The sequence below is a fragment of the Sitodiplosis mosellana genome, unplaced genomic scaffold (genome assembly GCF_009176505.1).
Source record: "Sitodiplosis mosellana isolate CC-2019 unplaced genomic scaffold, AAFC_SMos_1.0 Smas_scaffold_6226, whole genome shotgun sequence".
Classification (NCBI taxonomy): Eukaryota; Metazoa; Arthropoda; class Insecta; order Diptera; family Cecidomyiidae; genus Sitodiplosis; species Sitodiplosis mosellana.
This window is the reverse complement of record NW_022601467.1, coordinates 17997192-18017711: the sequence shown is the minus strand read 5'-3', so window position 1 is coordinate 18017711 and position 20520 is coordinate 17997192. Positions and strand designations below refer to the sequence as shown.

Here is a 20520-nt window from a genome sequence, read left to right as displayed (position 1 = left end):
AAAATTATCTGCATTCGAAATTTACAAATTGAATATCGGGCTGCGTGCGCGGGTGCGCGATTGCGAGACACGAAAAGTAACGCAAGTTCATTATACCAAATTCGAAATATACTAGAATATTATGTCGAATTTCTGGTTCAAACATTAACAATTGAGTATAGAATGTGCGCAGTTCATTTCGAATGTGCACGCGTTGGCAATGTGCTTAAAATTTAATTGGATTTAATCAAAGTTTTGGCACTCGAGCAAATTCCTCAAACAATTGCTGTATAACATCAGCGAGCACAAAGACTAAGCATGTGTGTGTGTGTGTGTGCGAGTGTCTGAATCGTATGTCTTATCTTGTTAAATATAGATAAATGTTGGAAGAACCACCGAACGTGAAAAAGAGAGATGAAGCCGAACTAAACTCCGACTATATATTCAATGTTCGCTTCGAATCAAAAACTTTTCGACAAAAGAACCATTCCGTATTTCGTGTATTGCCATCCAATTCATCAAGTCATTAAATTTCAGCAGGGAGTCCATGAGATTCATGCCACGCTCCCCCTATATATGACAGATCGCCAAACCGTGGCACCATTTCAATGTCAAAGATTACCGGTTGATTTATTGCATCTTTTCAGGCCGCATTACTTGCTGATCGCTTTCCAATGATTTGTTTCAATTGAGAGGTGTTTGTTAGTTTGGAATAAAATGAGCACGCACCATGAAAACAACTACCAATGACGAAATCTTCCCGAGATGGAAAAAGTTTCGCAAAATATTGATGGCGAACCGCAACGAATTGAATGTGCAAAAAAGTTCCGTTTTAATCGATTGAAGCGAGAGAGAAAAAAAAACCATCACGCCTCACTTCGATGGGGTGTGTGAAATCAACAATAATAACAGAGAGACTTTTAAGCGTTTATCAAAGCATATAAAATGGGAAAAGAGCAAGAAGAAAACAATAAAATCGAAAAACTCACCTTTCCCTGCATAATCAGCCTTATGGTTAGAGTAACCGATGGATCACCCTTTATTTCCAAGTTACTTGGTGTATTATTTTCTTCCATTGTTATGCGACTTCTATTGATATTTATTGCTTGAGAATTTATTGCGAAGAAACTTATTCTTCTTCGGTCTGCTTATCAGCTTCGGCTACGATGTGTGTAAGTGTATATATGTATGTGTGTTTGGATGTACGGGAGACGTGCGCACGTTCGCGGTTCGATAAACGTTCTGCGTTATTCCCACTCTTTCCTTTCGTGTTTTCGATAAAAATTGCCACTACACAAGTTATGGCAAAATCTATAACTAAACGCCTGTGGCACAGTGTTATGAGTTGCTGCTGCTGTTTATATTAACGCTACTGCCTGTCGTGCACTGCTTTTGTATTTATTTACGGTGTTTTCTTTCTATTTGGGCTGTTGTTGTCTTTTTCGCTCAGGTTTCGATTATGCGAATCCTTTGTGTGAATATTATGATTTCGGGTATGTGTGAATGCGAATCTTCTTCACTTTTACGTTTAATTTCTCTTTTTCTCTCTCGACAGATTTCAATTGTTATGCCTCCTAAAATGCCAGGCGATACGACGATATGATTAATTATCAATTAGACTCTTGCGCGGTTTGTATTGTTCAAAACTTTTCAAACATGAATACTTCGACGTGGGTTTTTTTTTCGTCTTTTGCTTTTACTTTGTTTTTGCTGCTTGACTCCTTTGTCCTTCTTTGCTCATGTACTTTCGTCGCTTGACTCCCGTTTTTCGTTACGATGATAAAACTTTGAAATAAATTCGCGCGAGTAAATGTGTAGAATTAAGCTCAACGTTGTTTTTCTTCTCCGTTTCTATCGTGTTTTCCTTTTATTTTTATTTTTATTTTTATTTTAATTTTAATTTTGTCTTCGGTTGTTTTGTTTTTCAGTTCCTTTCTTTTCTTGAACACAAACTCTGCTCCCGTATTTATGGTAGTTTGTGAAGTTGCTGCTTTTTACTTGTCAGTTTTCAGTGTTCAGTCGATGCTGCTGGTGTTGTACTATTTTTGTGTATGATTATGTACGAATTGAGGATGGTTCGGATGACACTAACAAAGTTCGTGATGAAGAAACTGCAACGAGAAAAAGGGAAAAATAATGAAAATTAGAACAACACAAGATACGCAACTTCAATTAATTGATAGGAATTTCCCCGTAAAATAGTAAATGAATAAATAGACGTGAGAAAAATAAACGAGTGGAGAAAACTTTTAATTATGGACATTGACAAAAAAAAAACAGAGACTCCAAAAGTACTTTTTATTCCGTGAAAGTAAAGTTAGACTGAGCGACGGAGAGACACACACAAATACTATTTCCAATGGAAAATCTTATCATGTCAAGTGTTTTGAATAGTCATACTCTATGTTTCGTATCAATTCGACTCAAACGAAAATCAAAACAAAACAATACAAATCATAACAAAGCAAAGCAACACGAGAAAAAGACGAAAATAAGCGGGCGCGCGCCTACATAACACAGTACACACACATCAGAATCAAATTGCATCGTGGAGCTTCAAACAGAATACTTTCCATCTGAGCATTTTCAACGGCCAATGCAAGCGAGTCGTTTGCATTGTACTTTATAATTGTTATATTGCCGTTGCATATTTCATTGTTCGCTCGTTTTTGTTTGGGCTAAAAATGAAAACGAAACATAAACAAAAATCTATTGAAAGAATTTCAACAATTATTTAATATTCGCAAATGTATGTACGAGGTGATGTGCGAGCCTGTAACAATGCAACGCAATGCAATGCATTCCATACGAATTATACAGCGTAACAAAAGAATATATAACTGCGACGGCGTTTTTTTTTGCTCTCGACTTCTTCATCTACATCGAATCATGTGTAGTTTGCATATGCTTTGACGGGACTGAATGGCCCATGTGAGGCGGATGAGGGAGAGAGAGAGAGAGAGAGAGAGAGAGAGAGAGTGAGAGAGAAAGTTGGCGAATTGCAAGGAAAAAAAAGATCCTTTGTTTTTGCCTTTATTCTGCACTCACAAAGATAACGCAAACGGATGGTTAGAGCGAGGCATGCGATGGAACAAACGCGCCACATTCCATGTGAATACTCGTTGGATTTTTCCTTTTTATCAATGCATTTCTTACTCTCACTCTGTGTGCGACGACATCAAACTGGAGCGGCTAAGCGCTTACACTATTTTTTTTGTTTTCATTCTGTATGTGTCGGCACAATGCCGTTATGAATTGTCGCTGAAAATGCAGAATAAACGAGATTGAAACTCCAAAGCATTTTCTGTATCGAGAAACATCTGAATAGAATTCAAGCATGGTTTTATTTTTGAAAAGGTTTTTTTTTTCGTTAGTTGTTATTTTGACCAAAAAAAATGTCATTGCATTGCCAATTAAAGTGTATGATTTTTATTCAATTTCATTTTCGAATGGAGAAAATTGTGGGTTTTAGACGGATAAATTGGGAGCGACAGTGTCAATTCCATGTTATTTTATGCGAGCAATTGATTTACATTTCCTGGATTCACAGAATATCCGCACCTCATGTGCTTAGAAAGCTCATGTTTTTCATGTTGTTGCATTGCTAAAATTGGCATTGGTATTTTCTCCTGGGCATGAATGCACACGATCGGTGCACAATATGCATGTCATTAATTTGAATTGACATCGTACTTCACCTTATTTGACATAGAAAAGGAACAGTCGGGATGGGAGGATAGAGAAGGCTGGAGCAGTATTGGAGATTCCATCATCAAGAGAATGCAGCAGCAGTAACAAAGACTATATCCAGCAAGATATTCAACACATACAGACGTGTCGTAGACACATATAAGAATAAGTTGGTTGGTTGGCAGAAGAGCGGCCAGAGAATAAATAGCAACGTTTCTGCTTTGCTTGCTACCTTCAACCAAGCTCTCTTTCTCTCTCAATTCATTTCGAATGTCAGATTTCCCATTTTAACAGCAATTTTTGCATCCGTTTTTGTATCTTTTCGTAACACACGATATAGTACACATACGTAACTGCTGCGCAAGCACTTGAGAGGCGCTCTCCTGTTTTTTTCTGTTTCCGCCGTTCGAGGCTTCTTTCACACATATTTGTACTTGGTGTACCGTATTAACTGGCGAACAAAATGGCAACATCTAGTATCATATCCACGATATTGGACATGCATATTAGTTATTTGTGCACAGAGGATATTACTCGGTGCATTGCATTCCACATTGGCATACATGTGCATCGCTTCTTTCTTAGACTTCTCTTATTTGGCTCTTTGTGAGTTTGTTGATTGTTGCTGTTGTTGATGTTGTTGTTATGGCAGTTCTGCGCTTTAATTTCTGGGTATTCGAAATTTTGCTCATAAAATCCCGACCGTTTTGAATACAGTTTACATAAACATGGTTGTGTGCCTTTGGCCTGAGGAAAAATAAATGTGCCGAAATAGCAATGGTTTGAGAGGAAGTACCATCAGCAGCAGCAATAGCAGCAGCATCAGTGTCGGCAACACAACACAAAAATGTTGCTGAAAAAATGACATTTTATATTCTACCTGGCTTTTGCCTTTGTATTTTCGCCTTTTTTCTCATATTTTTTTCTCTCTGAACTGAGCACATCAAAAGCGCTAAGGAATGAATTGCTCAACGTTTGGCAGCAATAGCCCTGAAAATAAATACAAATAAGAGTACACACACTAAATACGGCAAGAGCAAACGAAAAAAAGGAAGAAACAAGAGAATAGGAGAGAGAGAGAGAGAGATATAGCATCAGCTAGACGCAATTCCAATTTTATGTTTCCCTTTTTGAGCGCAACATGATTACGGAAAATAAAAGAAAATACTACAAGCTTGAAACAAATTTGCTGCAACGTCTGATGGCATCAGAAGATGAAAGAAAAATGAAAGAACAAAGTTTTTGAGCGCAGCAATGGCAACAACAACAGCAGCAGCATCAGGCAACAGCATCAATGACGACGGCATGGTAGCAGAAAAAGAATGCGCGACGATGACAACAACGACTACGACTACGTGGACGACAACGACAACGACGTCGGCAAATTTGTGTATTGTGTGGTGCGCTGCCCGCATCAATGAAAAACACAATGAATTTGCCTGTACTGCAGCGGCCGTAATAATAATAATGATGATTATGACAACGTCAATGCCAATGTAAGTGCAAGGTATGAAAAAAATCCATCAGGCGCATTCCACAATGATGAGATTCATGTTGCTTCGTGAGTTAAAAGAACGTTTGCTTTTAACTATGATTCTTTTGACTTTCGATGTTGTTACAACGTAGAAAACATACAGCAACACCAAAGAATAAAAAAAAAAGGTGGGAGTGTGCAAATGGGCGAGGTGTTACATCGCCATAATTTCAAGATAATAAAATAAAGCTGCGGAAACTTTTCGCTCGTATTTTTCTTTATTTCTTCATTCCCTCCCTACACGCACAATATTTTTTTAAAGCCAAAAATCGATCATCAATGTTGATAATGATCAACCGCATGTTCAATTGTTTCTTCATTGCTACACATTTTGAGCGCCGCGCGTACGGAAGGCGACAGTTGAAAGCTTCACAAAATGTGTCTTCAACATAGGCGAGCGGTAATCGCGGCGCGGCCGGAGCATGGCTAAAATGCGCACAGAAAATGTAATTAGAACTGCATTGTCATTAACATGATCAGCCATTATATTCATTATCATCATCGTTATCGTGGCATTGCGTTCGGTGTTTTTTTTTCTTTTTAATGTGCAACAAAACCTGTACAACAAGTTTGCGGGAGCGACGGACAAAAATAAAAGAAGAGTTATACAGTGAAGAATAGAGAAAGATAGAGATGGAGAGAGAAAAATTATGTTGATTTTATTTCGCTTTGTTCTCCCTCTTTCCGCTCAACTTAGAGCATCCACTTATATGCAAGTGGTCGTGTTTTTTTCTTCTTTATTTACCGTTATCAAGATCACAAATACAGAGACATAATTTATCAGCATCTCTAGCGGCGGTTTGGAAAACCGATTATAAAGACAATCAACTGACAGTTTTGCATCGCAACGAAAATAAGATACTTTTTTTTTCTCTTCTTCTAGCAACGATTTAACGGGATAATACGAGTGCCACCGAAGCGTTTAACTCCATTTGGTTAAAGCTATTGCTGCCGATATAAATGCCAACTAATGAATTAGACAGTGGTTTCAATTCATGTTCAATTGCCAAAAATGAAAGCGCAAATTAATTACTTATCTCGCTCTGTGTGTGTGTGTGTATGGCTCCGTCTCTCTCTCTCTGTGTTTCTCGTTCGCTCCCCTGATATGAATGCCTAACCACAAATGGTTGCTTCAAGTACTTCAAGTATTCTGATGCTATACACAGGATCGGTTAAAGTGAATAGAGCGAATAATCATGGTATGGTTTCGCGCAAACATCCGCTCAATTATTCACGATTCTCTTGCGTTAAGAGATGCGATCTCACCGTGCAATCATCAATGGGCTGAAATGTATGTGTGTGTGTGTGCGTGAGAAAAGTTGAAATCGAGTGATGTTCAAAGTCAATGTTGTCTAGATGCCTGTCGCAACATAGCTTTGCGATTTCTTTTATTCATTGTTTTGTCTCTCTTTTGCCCATTTTTTCCCATATTCACCTCGCAATTTCTGTATGCCACGAAGAGATGAACGCAGAAGACAGATTATTTCGAAAGTTCAAACCAGATTATTTCGAAAATATTTATTGCAATCACTGTAATTATTTATTAAATTTTTTTCGGTTGACCATTTCGATAAACAGCGATTAAATCGCCTGAGAATGAAAAACAATCACCGAAAATGCAATAGAACGAATTGCGAATGGAAACGGTCCTCTCTGGCTCAGCTATCGCATCCGACGAAGAAAGAGCGAACGAGCGGCAAATAGACAGAAAAAGAGATGGACAAGCGTCTAAACTCAGGTAAGAAAAACATTGTATTTTGCCACAAACTGTTCAATGTATTTGATTTGACATTATTTTATGTTGGATGCCCCTGCTGCCGTTGTCGTCATCGTTGCCGTTGTTGTTGTGGCAAAATGGGCACTGAAACGATATTTCATGGCGATCTATACTTTGGAGCCCCTCGTATTCAATTCAATTTCTTGTGCTGTGTGCTCGTAGCTTTATGTCTGCATCCATATATAAATTGTATATCGTATCGTTTTACGGAATGAACTCCCCGAAGCGACCAAACATCCCAACGAAAATACACTGTACAGTTGGTATTATACACTTACAGAACACTCATACACTCGGAACAAGCGAGCGGTACGGGCAGGGAGAAAACGAGAGAGCGAGAGAATAAAATAAAATAAAGTGAAATACACAGTAAAACCATGAGCAATTTACGGGCATTCCATCTTCTTTTACTGCCTTGCAACAAACAACACGTTTTGTGCTAGCAAAACATTACTTTATTTCAATCAGAAACTAGTATGAACCCATCAGCGAATGACTTTGTCCTTCCATTCAGTGTCGACCAATGCGGTGTTTATGTCCGTTGCTGCTGCTGCTATCGGTATTTGTCGGGCCGAATCGTGCAAAACGCTCATATCATATTTACAAGATACACGCAAAAATGTTCTCAGCGACTCGACTGCACCAGTACATTATTATCAGTTTTTCTTCTCTTGCCATGAGTTTGTTGTTGCTGTATTTTGCTTTATTTTATTTTTTTTTATTTTTCATTTGCCGTTTTTATTCCGAGAGCCAATCCCGTGTTCACAACTCATAGCCCAGTGTTGTTTGTCGTCGTGTACGCGAAAACACAAAATATACACGATGCGACTGGAGCAGATATGAAGAAAAAGTCGTCATAACAGAACCGGTGAATGCAAAATAATATGTAATGTTGCTTGGCACATATCACACATGTACACGTTAATACTCATCCAAACAAACATTAGCGATAGCTTTGATATAGTTGCACCTCGCAGCAGCTCGAAACAACAACAGCAACAACAGAAAGTAGAAGAAAAGACAAAAAAAAACACAAAACAAAGTCACGTTTAATCGATAGATCTCATTTACTCTCTTGCAAAAGAATATGCTGGGAGTGTGTGTGTGTGCGCGACTGTTTGCGTATTTATATAAGTTCTTCTGTGCGCTCTCGTCTCTTCTTCTTCTTCTTGATTTCGTTTAGTACGCTTGAAATAGCGAAGGTCTAATTTACCGATCCCGTGCACTTCTTTTTCACATGCACCCGCACATACTACATATGCCAAGTGTGTTTCTTTGTATTACACTTCGTGATGGCATCCAAGCACAATTCGCTGAAAAAAAGAACCGTCCACATGGAAAGTATGCGCGCGCGAGCAAGCGAGAGAGAGAGAGCGCTTGAAGTAATGCGGATAAATGGCAACAAACATGCAAAATAAGTAGAAGAAACCAAGTCAGAACTTAATCGAATTGATTTGATTGAGTAAAGTTGCAACTAGCGAAGAATAGCAGAAGAAGAGAAAAAGAACGGCGACGGCATAACGTCGAGATAGAAGTAACAGAAACAAGTTCGCCCGTTATTTGAACTGAACTTGAATCTTGGATCACACAAGATTAGATGAGTTTGCTAGTGCTGTTACTGCTGCTGCTGCTGCTGCCCCATTGCTAGATTTTCATTTTTTCATCTCCATTTTGATTTTGTAATTCTGTTGCAAATGCTTTCTTCAAATTCAACATCCAAGGGAGCATGACGCAGGTAAATCAAACTAAAGTTTTCTTCTTTTTTTTTTCCTTTGCCGTCGTCGTCGACGACGTTTTTATTTTTCTTTTTTCGTTTTAATCATTGGCATACGGAACCATCACATGACATGATCCTGTTTATGTAAATGAAGGTTTTGCTGAAAGATACTCGTAAAGTTAAACCATATAACAAGTGATTCTGACGGTATTTTGTGACGTTTTTTTATGGTTGGCCATAAATTGCTGCTATTATATGTGCAATTGCCTTGCTTTTTGTATACAGATCTTTACGGGGGCCACATCCGGAACAGAGAAAAACGCACACACACACACACACACTGGATAATGTGTGATGTAAGAAGTGCGCTGCGAACTTGATGTGATCCAGATGGACTAATTAAATCTCGGTAAATATCACAAGGAGGAATGAAATTTCTAAAGAAAAACAATCGCTGTGCGTGTGACTGAGAGAGTGAGAGAGATTATAAAGAGAACGAATAAATGTTTACAAGTGTGCGACGAAGAAATTATCAAGATCATCATCCACAATTTGGTGTAAGCCAACCTGTAAGCCAGTCTTAATAAACCACCACAGCAATGGTACAACCGGTGTGCCCATTTGCTTGTCAATTGGTTCACCGTATTTACGTTGTAGAAAATTTCCGTTGGGCAAAGAACAAATACAATTAATACAAAGTAATTATTTGTCTATATGAATAACAAATTGTGATTTCTGTTTGATTAAAAGCGATTTGCTGCGATGAACTCCCGTTTAAGTTGATCAAAAATTGTTGTTCGTTCAGTCGACACACAGCGTACATATACGTGTTGATACATATATCTATATATATATATATATATATGTATACGCTTTTGAAATGTTTTAATATGCACAAACGCATATTTGCGACACATAGCATTAGATGCTCGTTGCGAAGAAAGTCATGTATTATACACGGGGAATCAGCAAAATCGTGTATTGCACACGAATACACAAACATAAAATATGGACCATAAAGACAAACTCCCATCGCAATAAGGAAACAAGTTTCCGTCACAAACATTAAGAACCTCAAATTTTCGTCATAGTCGTTGACTTGTAAATACGTGTTCAACGATCGAGAGAGAGAGAGAGAGAGAGAGAGCGCTCGCGCACACACATATACGCCATCCCGTTCTGTCGCTCGCATTTGTTAAGCATTCCGCATACGAATTGGAGCGAACGCATAAGATATACATTGTGAACATTTCCACCCATAAGACAGGAGCTGCCGAAGAAGATGGGTTAAATTGAGAGCATTAAACAAATTGCAGTAAGCACCGATGTCGACATGAGAAATAGAAAATTGTATGTGTCATTTGCTCGTATGCAACGTTTATGCTGATGAATGGAGTACATGGGAAGTGGTTTGCAAAAGGCAAGTACCAGAAACGGCCACCGTCGTCAGAGTCAAAGAACGAACAAAGAATGTAATGACAATACATAATGGAGCACGATAAAATTTCTCAGTAACAGATAATTTTAGTGTCATCTGGTAGTGCACGTAGTGCTGTGCTGACAATCCAAAACCTGTCTGCTGCTGCTGCTGCTGTTGCTGTTGTTGTTGCCACATTCAGTCGATGGTTCGCTTGTTCATTTGCTCGCTCGCCCATTCACTCGCTCAATCTATCTATCCACTGCAACCGAATCGTAATATGTGGTGTGTATTTTGAAATGCGCAATTGTTCTGTAGAAACCGGCGCTGCAAATCAAATTCAGCGCTGGCTTTTAATGTCATCAACTATCATTGCTATTAAATCAACCGTGCACTCTGCATTTCATACATATTCGAGCATACGTATTTTGTGTAAATGTTAAGAAAATGCAGAAGAAAGAGAGAAAATACCAAACATCCAAGCGAGCACATCATGAGCCAAGCATGGCAGATAGAGCATAGCTCAAGCACAAAAGGAAACACACATATTATTTATATTATGTGTATGAAATGATGCACAAAGCCCAAGGAAATCAAAATACTTGGGAACAACTTGGAGCATTCAATATCAAATAAAGTTTATATCTTTCATGTTCTCGGTATGTGTGTGTGTGTGTGTGTGTGTGTGTGTGTGTGTGTGTGTGTGTGTTTCATCTCGTTCGTTTCTATTTGTCTTATCGCTTCTGATCCATCACACAACGTTCCGCAGTCCTACTTTGACGTGATTGTTTTCTATTTCTTCGCCATCGATTTTGATGTACTACTCGATACAATCGCAACGCACGACGAAGATAAAATAAGACACATAAAACAACCAGAGTAAAAACACATTACAAAACATGTCAAAATGAAGAAGTGAAAAGGAGGAGAAGGATGAGTAGGAGACGCTAAGCCTAGAATTGGACCGTAGAAAAAGACTTCATTGTCTTTTGTTGATTGGTTGCTTTGTTAGTGAAATGTTTTGGCTTCATGTAAAATTGTATTTTTGGACGAGAGCAAGGTAAACCACTGTTCTCGGTTAAGTGATATGTTTGCATACATATATTTGGTTTGATTCTTTATTGCGCGCACACACACATTGTGTGTAGCAATTTCATGCATACATAAGTCGAATTGATTGCAATGTATAAGCTTGCAAGCGTTGCATACTCATACAACAAACAGCCATACACTCACACACATGTACAAAAGTCAAAGGCAACCACAATTTTCTACATTTTCATGTTTTTCCCATGGCCATAGTCTCCTCGGTTTTTCTCTCTCTTCTCTTTCGTGCAGCAAAAGAGGGAAAATCTAAAAAGTTTTTACTGCTGTTCATTTTGTTTGAGGCTGAAACTTGACTTTGCATCTAATATTGGCCGAGTATAAATTTAATGATAAAAGTCATGGCATTAAATCAACCACCACACACAAACAAGCTATTGGCGAATCATTAAAGAAAAGTTTTACACGAAATTATCAACAACAATCACAAGTTTGTCAATGGGCGAGAACAATCACAAAGAGAGTGAAAACGATGGATAGTAGGAACGGTGTTGTTGTCGCCGCCGACGACAAAGATGACGACGACACAAGGATTTCGCTACGATTCTCTCTCTCCGGTAGAGAAGCATAAGAATAACCTCAATGAGTGCTCGCATTACTTTTCATTTTCCAAGAAGGAGTCAGAACAGTGTTGAAGGGTGGACACGGGCGGTGCAAATGGAAAAGCACATTACATTCAACATGGCATTGTTGACGGTCGATGATGAGATAAAAAAGAGAGAGAGGAAATAGACAAATATAAAACCACCACAAAGCGATATAATCATTTCAATTTGAAAGTCAATGCAGTATTGAGTCAGCCTTCATGTATGATGATATCGAGATTTTTCGATGGCTTCGATACCGACTAACGGAATGGCGGAATGAACGATGAGTGCATTTCCTGTGTCGAAAGCAATCGCCACGCCACCATCGAACCAAAGTTGATATGCCCGAGAAGACCTTCGGCACGAAAATGGCAGAAGTTTTAACGATCAACATTTCAAGACATACACACATAAAAAGAAAGAGGGACAGAGAGCGAGAGATAGAGTCACACACCACATACCATACATATATACATTCATATGGGAGTCATGTAAATTGCGTAATTCGAAATTTTGAAATGAAACCAAAGTGGAAACTGAACTGAGCGCAACGAGAGAAAGTGAGTGGGAGAGAGAGAGGAGCTTGTGTGTCATCATCTTCCCTAATCTTGTGTTTCTCACACTCGTACACATATATTTTTCGGCAAACACAAAGTAGTCAAAATGTTTGCACAGCCGGTAAAATTCAGTGTGTCGCATATCACACATTCCGATCGCATGTGTGCTTTGCGCCATTGCTTGTCGTAATTTTTGCGTTTCCCTTTTCATTTAAGTCACCAAAAGTCTTGGGACCAAATGACGACGACGAGTTTTCGGGTGTTCGGTGGGTATTCTTAACTTTAATAAAATATGCTAAAGTGTTAAATAACGTCAATATACGAGCATAGTTCTCGCAAAGGTAGCAAAACGTTCGGCAGAACAAAGCCATGCGATTGGTTAAGTTGTGCACGGAAAATCGCCCAGGTCTCGCATTAAATGGCAAATAACGAAACGAGAGAAGTAGAAGATGATGGAAAAAAAAAATAGAATAAACAACCACGACATACGATTGAACCGATGGAATTATTTAATACTTAAGCAAACATAAAGTTGTTTTGCCCTCGTCTTCTTCTTTTTCTTCAATTTTTTCCCTTCTTTTGCTCTGTCTCCTTGGATATTCTGTGTGTTCTTAATGTTAACCGTTTGCTTGATGCTTTCTCTTTCTCTCTTTTTCTCGCCTTGGATCTGTGCGGATTGGCGTGTGTGTGTCGTGCTTGCGATGCAATGTTTATTTTGCGTGCGAGTGGCAAAATGAGCAAAAACGGTAAAAGCTATTACATACATTCGCCTTCTGCCAATACTTGAGAAAATTTCAAACGAAAACGTCTCGCCTTCTCGCCGAATGCACTACGGTGTTATTTATCCATACATATTTATATTTGTATGTTGTTTATCTTCAGGTTTCTTCTATTCCCCTCAGTTCCACCACGGTTTTATGTGTATAGTCTTCTAGCTTTCTTTCTTCTCTCTGTCTTTCTCTTTCTCTCTCCTACTCTCGTACCGTTTTTCACTGTCATGCAATTTCGATTCTAGTTTCTGACGAGTTGCTTTTGTTGGTGCTGCTTTCGTTTCGTTTTGATTGCTAAAAAAAAATCAATTCGAGCGATTTCTTCAACAAAGTCTTCTATTTTTTCGCTTGATACTGGTTGGACAGTGACTTGTTCAAATCGGAAATAATACTATTTTATTTACAATAAATCACATCAACAACAACAATGAAACGCTTTTAAGTCTGAAGCTAACGTAACATATTGGTGTAATGAAATTTCGAATTATGGCTTAATAAAACGTGATCATTAATATGAATCAAAGCGTGATTTTAAAGAAGATTTTAAAGATTCCATTAGCTCTGCTGCATCGATACTATCTGTTCATTTGGTATTAATAAATCGACCGAACATTTGAAAATGCTCAAAAGTTGACTGACATCACTAATGTCACTGAGAATTTCTATTTGCTTTCATATTGGTTGCCACTAACGTTGCCTATGCCGATAATAATATGGACGTCTCTGTGCTGATTAGAAAAAGAGACCATGGGATGGAGTTTATACGAAGAAAACGTTATGGTTCATGCTAGAGTTCATGTGTACGAATAAATTGACAATGTGTCCATGTCGAGTACGTGTGATGTGGTCGTTGATTTGCCGTTAATGTGTTGCCATACCATGTACGCAATTACACACTGAGCAGACATAGAAAGAGAGAGAGAGAGAGAGAGAGAGAGAGAGCTTTAATGTGAAGTACATAAGGCGTAATAGTGTGCATGGCGACAGTAAAGCGTTAGCCCATTTCTCCTATCGATGGCAAGTTTTCAAGAGAAAAAAGTCTGCACAACATCGTCTCTTTTTTCACCTTTCAATATCGAATATTGGCAATGGGCAATAGTGCAGTGGAGAACATTAAATGCGTACAACCACCTGTTAATGATTAGATAACCAATATCATTAATAAAGTGGGCTGCTTAATCAAATGATTAGTCCAAAATGGCTGAATGTGTGTGTGTGTGTGCAAATTGAAATATTTATTAGAGTCGTAGCAACATTCCAATTATCAAAAAGTTAAATGGTAAATGTTACAATAGTTTTTTTTTCACTCATTTCACGGTACTTTTTTCACATCTTTTTGTCGAGTCTGTCCCGACAGACCAGCGCGAAAACCCATCCAATGGTGAAATTTAATTACAACAACGAAAATATATCATTATTTAAAGAGAGGCGAGAAAATTTCATTTTCACTCTCTACCATTCCGAAGCACCACATACATGGCTCGATGGCGGAGAGAAAGAGGAAAAAAGAAACTGGGCTTGATGTCGTTTATCGCATTTTATTAGTTTGATGAAAATTTGTTATTCCGTTGAGAAAAACGTGTTTTTTTTCTTTCGCTTCAGCGTTTTCTCGTAAGCGAGCCATTTTTCATAGGGCATCGCAAAGTGTATTTGCTAAACAAACAAATGGTTTTCAACGGAACGCAACGAAATGAAATTCATTCGTGGCCTATGTATGTTGAACATTGGATTTTGCTCTAAATGGAAATGAAACTTGCGACGAACCGCAACACATCCAAGTGGAAATATAGCGATAGCGCCGTTACCATTGCAGAGGAAAAAATATAATCATAACACAATCACCACACATATCACACGGAATGAACGATGCGGCGCAGTGTTCTTGTTTTTGCATATGTGAGTGTATGTTGAAGTGTGATAGGATCGATCGTAACATTTTATCTGGCTTGAGATTAATTCTATTGATGAAATTCGCCGTGGATGAGCTTCTAGAATCTTTGCAATGTTCACACAGCTGCAGCCAATTTAATTGAAGCATGATGATTGAAAAGAAGTAATGCTGGGATTTCTTTGGGATTTCTTTGAGAGCATGGACCGATCGACCCTATTCCATGTGCTTGTGCGTTGTATGTATGTGAATAGCATCATGTGCATAAACGGACCAATAGAATGAACAAATCAAATGTGAAGGTTACGAAGCATTCACGTGGTCAGTATCTTTCTACATAATTCTATTGGTCTATTCAAATGAGTGAAGGTGAATTTTTTTTCTTCCACTTTCTTTCCAATTCAGCTCAACTCATCCGATTCACATAAAAATGTTAATTTTGTGGAACACAGTTTTTCGACCATGATCAAATTTCCGAGTAATGCCAATTTAAAGGATAAAATTATCAAATGCAAATGTAATGCAATGCAGAATGTCAGGTAGCGATGGAAAAAACTGTTGTTTTGAAATAAAACACTCTATATACGTCGATAAAGTGGATCGAAATTTACACACAAATTTCCCCATTTCAGTCTCGAGCAACGGTAACACATTTGTCATAGGCGCCCGCTCTCTCTCTCTCTCTCTCTCGCTCTCTCTCACTTTCACTCATTCTCTTTGTTCAGCTCTATTCTCTATGTGAACATCCAATCATAAAATGTTTTGTCATACACGTCTTTTTTTCACGCCATACTCAAATGGCTTGAAATCGGTTCTGTTTTTGTCTGTCAACCGGGGAGCATTCCGACATATTTTATGATTGTGGCAATGAAATTGACTCCACCAAACGTTGTGGTAATACGTTTTGAGCCAGAGCTGAAAAATTGATTCACTTGGAGAATATGCACAGAGAGAAAAAGGCGCACATTTTAAGCTAAAGCCCAAGCCCAAGCCCCAAAAGCATTAACGACTGAAACTGCGCGGAAAATAATGAATCAAATTAAAATGGAGAAAATTTTCTATTTGTACCGTCGTTGGGATTTCTCATGCCATACAATACAACGGAAAAAATAATGAGAATACATTATGGTAAAACGATGTCGTTGTATATGCTTTGCTGCTGCTGCTCCTGTTGCTGACTACTTCAATTATATGAGAAGTTTAGAAAAAAGAATCTCATTCTCCTATACCCATCAAATGCTCAGTTTGAAACCAAACCAAACACTCGAAACTCTACGAATACGAAACTCAATCACTCTCAAAAATCAGCCATATCTGTTATTAATATACCTTGTAGTAAACGCATTTATAGTGTTTCACTGTAGTAGCAAAGTATCCTATTAAATTCCACTGTAGTATTACTACAAGAAAATTTAATAGGTAACACCGCTACTACAGTGAAACACTATGAACGCGTTTACTACAAGGTATATTAATAACAGATATGGCAGGATTTTCGAGAGTGATGAGTTCCGCATCGAGCGGTATTGAACACTCCTCTCAACAAATCACGGGTTTGCCAGCGAGGCGCTCGGTTGAGTTGAACTAAGTAGAACCTCAAACACGAACTATGTGTCCACGCTACCACGCACGACGGCCGGTAGCTTATGATATGTATGCGTTCTGATTTTAAAATATACTCAAATCGGTAGATTCGAGATTTAGCGAATCATAAGAATCAGCCGAAATGAAAAACTGCATTCGTTCATAAAGCAGCAGATCAAGAAAGAGTCGAATGTATATTCGCTACTCAATCTCTCTCTTTCTTCCCTTCGTATTGGTTTCGTATCAGCGAATCAATGTGTTTGTTTTGTACACAAGAAGGGAGAGAGAGAGACTGAGTAGCGAATATACATTCGACTCTTTCTTGATCTGCTGCTTTATGAACGAATGCAGTTTTTCATATTGGCACGTATTTGGCTATTTTTGTGTTCAAATAAAAATAATATTTCTATTTTTTAACTGAAAATAATATGAAAAAAGTGAATAAATTCATTGTAAATGAAAATATGGAAAAAAAAAATCAAAAGTCTCCGAAGCGGCATCGAACCGCTGACCTATCGAATCATTTTACATACATTGTGGAATTCGATCCGAAATTTGCTTGAATTCATTTGCTACGAAGAAGAAGGGAAAAAGAAACAATGAATAAGAAGGAATTGCAAGTGAATCGATTGATGAACTGCGCTGTGGTCATTGGCTGCGCGAACCAACATTTAAATAATTGATTTCTAAACGGTATTCTCCTATACACACACACTCTCTGCCTCTCTCGTATTCTATGGGATATCTGTTTTTTCAGGGAGCTCTTGGGCGCGCATTTAGTTTTTGTTCTATTATTTACTTTGGCATTTTGGTCGAAATGACATTTTCCATTGACTGGTGGCACTGCAGCAAGAAATATATGGCAAGAGTTCACACTTTGTGAAATCGAATGAATAACGTTGGTCGCGCCGATGAATTATGCTTTTAGCCTTAGAATTTTCGACTGAATTGAAAATATGTTTCGGTCCTCTGAATGTTTTTGCGCTAAAGCAAATTCTTCTTCTTTTTTTTTCTTCTGCTTTTTTTATGTTTTAAATGTGAACGAACTTACAACAGCGAAAATGTTAGCATTTGACACATTGCTTTTTACGAGCAGGATAGGGAGAGAGTGAGAACAATATAAAAAAAATATATATATATTTCAGATGGATAAAAGGCGTTTCGCATTTTCCAAAATGGCCAACAACCAATGAACCATTTCAAGTGTAACAAATGAGTTTTCTTGACTATCCATTTTTGATCTATTTGCTTGCCGGAAAAATGAAACTAGAAGCAAAAAAAAGTGAATAAATATGCTTGCATTGCGACATTATGAGACTCAATACCAATTTGTTTCTTTTTTCTCTATATGCGCAACATCTTAAACATGAATTTCCTTCTTTTGCCAATGAAAGTATGTGAGTGTGAGTTTGTGTATTTTAGTGTTAAGTATATTTTGGGAAGCCATGGTTTTTTGGTAATCTCTTAAACTTAAAGTGTGAAAAAAAAATTGCATTTCCTTTTCGGTGCATATCTCTTTGAGGTTTCCGTTCTGATTCAACTTTGCAAACAAACTAATTATGTTTGCGCAAACATTCGCGATATTTTTCTATTACTTCGTGTCGATCCAATTATTATGTCTATTAGAGTGTGTGCGTGTGTGTGCTTTTTTCTCATCTCCTCTCTTCATTGTATCTATCTATCTCTTTTTTTCACCTGTCGTGCAGAAAAATGAATGTGCAAATCCCCAGACACTGCAGGACAAGTTGGATTTGTGCCGAGTCACACACACACACACACACACACATACGGGCATACACATATCAAGAATGAACGGTTATTTTTGTGTTTTAATTTATCATCGTTGGCGTTGTTTGAGTGGTGGATTCCATACAAATGTTACCATTCATATCATAATGACTTTGGCAGCCAGATAACACAAGAGAGATAGAACTGAACCAAGAGCATAAGAGCTGAAACAACACACCTAAACGGCAATAAAAATATTGGTGTGCGCTCATTATTACGTTCTTCTATATATTTTTTTTTTTGAAGAGAACTGTCTCTTGAATATGCGAGTGTCTCGAGCATGGGTGCTATGCAGAAAAGCGAGAAGCTAGAAGAATTCACTACACATCGGGAACAGAAAAAGAAGAAGAAGAAGAAGAAAAAAATGAAGTATTCACATCATCCAAAATAGAGAGACGAACAGACACGGTTTGAGCAATAGAAAGACAGAGCAAGAAGAGCGCAACGGATAAAAAGAACGATGCATAATAAGTACGCGGAAGGCAGTAGCAATTATATAGACGGGTTTATTTTCAACTACTTGCACACAGAGATGCGTATTTGGAAGCATATTAAAAATAGAGAGGTAGACGAGCATGCGAGAGAGAGAGAGAGAGAGAGAGAGAGCGAGAGCACAGCATCTAATGTGTTTTACATCCACATTCATACGGTTACTAAGTAAGCATCAAACCAAGAAAATAACATGAGCACAGAGCAATATATAGCATGGGATGAGTGCAGAGAAAGAGAGAGAGAGAGCTAAGCAAAAAAAAGCACTGAGAGAATGAATGTGGATATGATGCACAATGTTCGGTGTATACCGCACATTTATTCTTTAATGCGCTAATGGCAAGCGCAACGTATATTCTTGGTGCTCTATACAGTCGAGCTGCTGCTGCTGCTGTTGTACATTGAAGTTGTCGATCATTTCCATCGGTGGCTCAGCGCTCTTTGCTTTTTTTGTTCTTCTTTCTCTCTCTCTCTCTCTCTCTCTCTCTCTCTCTCTCTCTCTCTCTCTCCCTCTCTCTCTCTCTATCCCTCTCTCTCTCTATATCGCTCGCCTATGCAGGCGAAATACACACGAGACTACATGTATTACATGTGATACGCTCATAATTTCATATTTCCATATTACATTTTGCCATTGCTTTTGGTCGCAGCCGTGCTGTCGTCGTCGTCATCGACGTCGCTGCTGTCGTCGTCGTCGTCGATGATGCCGTCGTCTTTCGCCGCATTCATGTTTCAGTTTTTTTTCGTGCTTTGCTTTTTTGATCGAAATGTGATGCGAAAGATTTATTCTCGCATTTTGTGTAATTATTTTACGTGTATGCTAAATTACACACTAGATTTCAGTCGCGTTGCTGTTCATTGAAACGAAAAGCGAGCGAGTGAACAAGAGAAAAAGGCAGAAAAGACGAGCGTGAAAGAGAGGAAGTCACATATGAAAAAAAACACACACACAGAAATAAAATGTAAAGAGCCAGCAACGAGCATGTAGAACAAATTTTGAATCAAAACACCCAAAGAATAGAAGAGTAAAATGGCAGCATAGAGCCGATGTGTGTACTGGCTGTAATACACACTTTCTGTCTGCTTGAGCAAACGGTGAAGTTTCCGTAAATTGATATTTGTGGATTTATGAATTACATATTATGTTTTATGTGCTGCTGCTGCCACTGTTGTTGTTGTTGTTGGTGGCGGCTGTGCCGCGCCGTTGCTGCTCTGTGTTGCTTCTCTCGTTTGGGCTGTTGCCGTTTCGGTAACTTCCAAACGAACAGTCCTCGTTCGATTCACTCTCATACGTGTGTTTCTTTCCGTCAGCTTCAAACTTGTACTTATTACGTTGAATTAAAAACATTATTCCTTTTCGTATACTTCAATACTGCAAAATGTATTTTTAGATAATGTGCGCAAAATATAGAATGGCGTTGAGTGCCACTATTGACGTACAAGGGATAGCCGTTTCGTCAAAAATCACAACAGACACACACTCTATCTGACTGGCATACGGTACGAAAAACAACGGCACCACCAATGGCATCAACTTTAAAAAAAATATTATTTAAAATAATAATCATTGCAAGCAAAATCAGCTCGATTTGTTGTTATGCTTCGTGTCATATTTGATCAATGCTTCCAAATCAAATAC

At 38.3% G+C, this 20520-nt stretch overlaps 1 protein-coding gene across 12 annotated transcripts in view; it reads right to left on the bottom strand.

Annotated features, from left to right (window-relative positions):
* The window catches only part of LOC129579317 (poly(rC)-binding protein 3), a 196375-nt gene that overhangs the window by 89444 nt on the left and 86411 nt on the right, over positions 1-20520 (bottom strand). For all 12 annotated transcript variants that reach the window (XR_008689227.1, XM_055469295.1, XM_055469294.1 and 9 more), the window contains one exon: positions 969-2090. Coding sequence is in view for 11 of the 12 variants with exons in the window: in XM_055469295.1 (XP_055325270.1) it covers positions 969-1055 (87 nt within the window). In the remaining variant the exon portion in view is untranslated. The remainder of the gene's footprint in view (positions 1-968; positions 2091-20520) is intronic.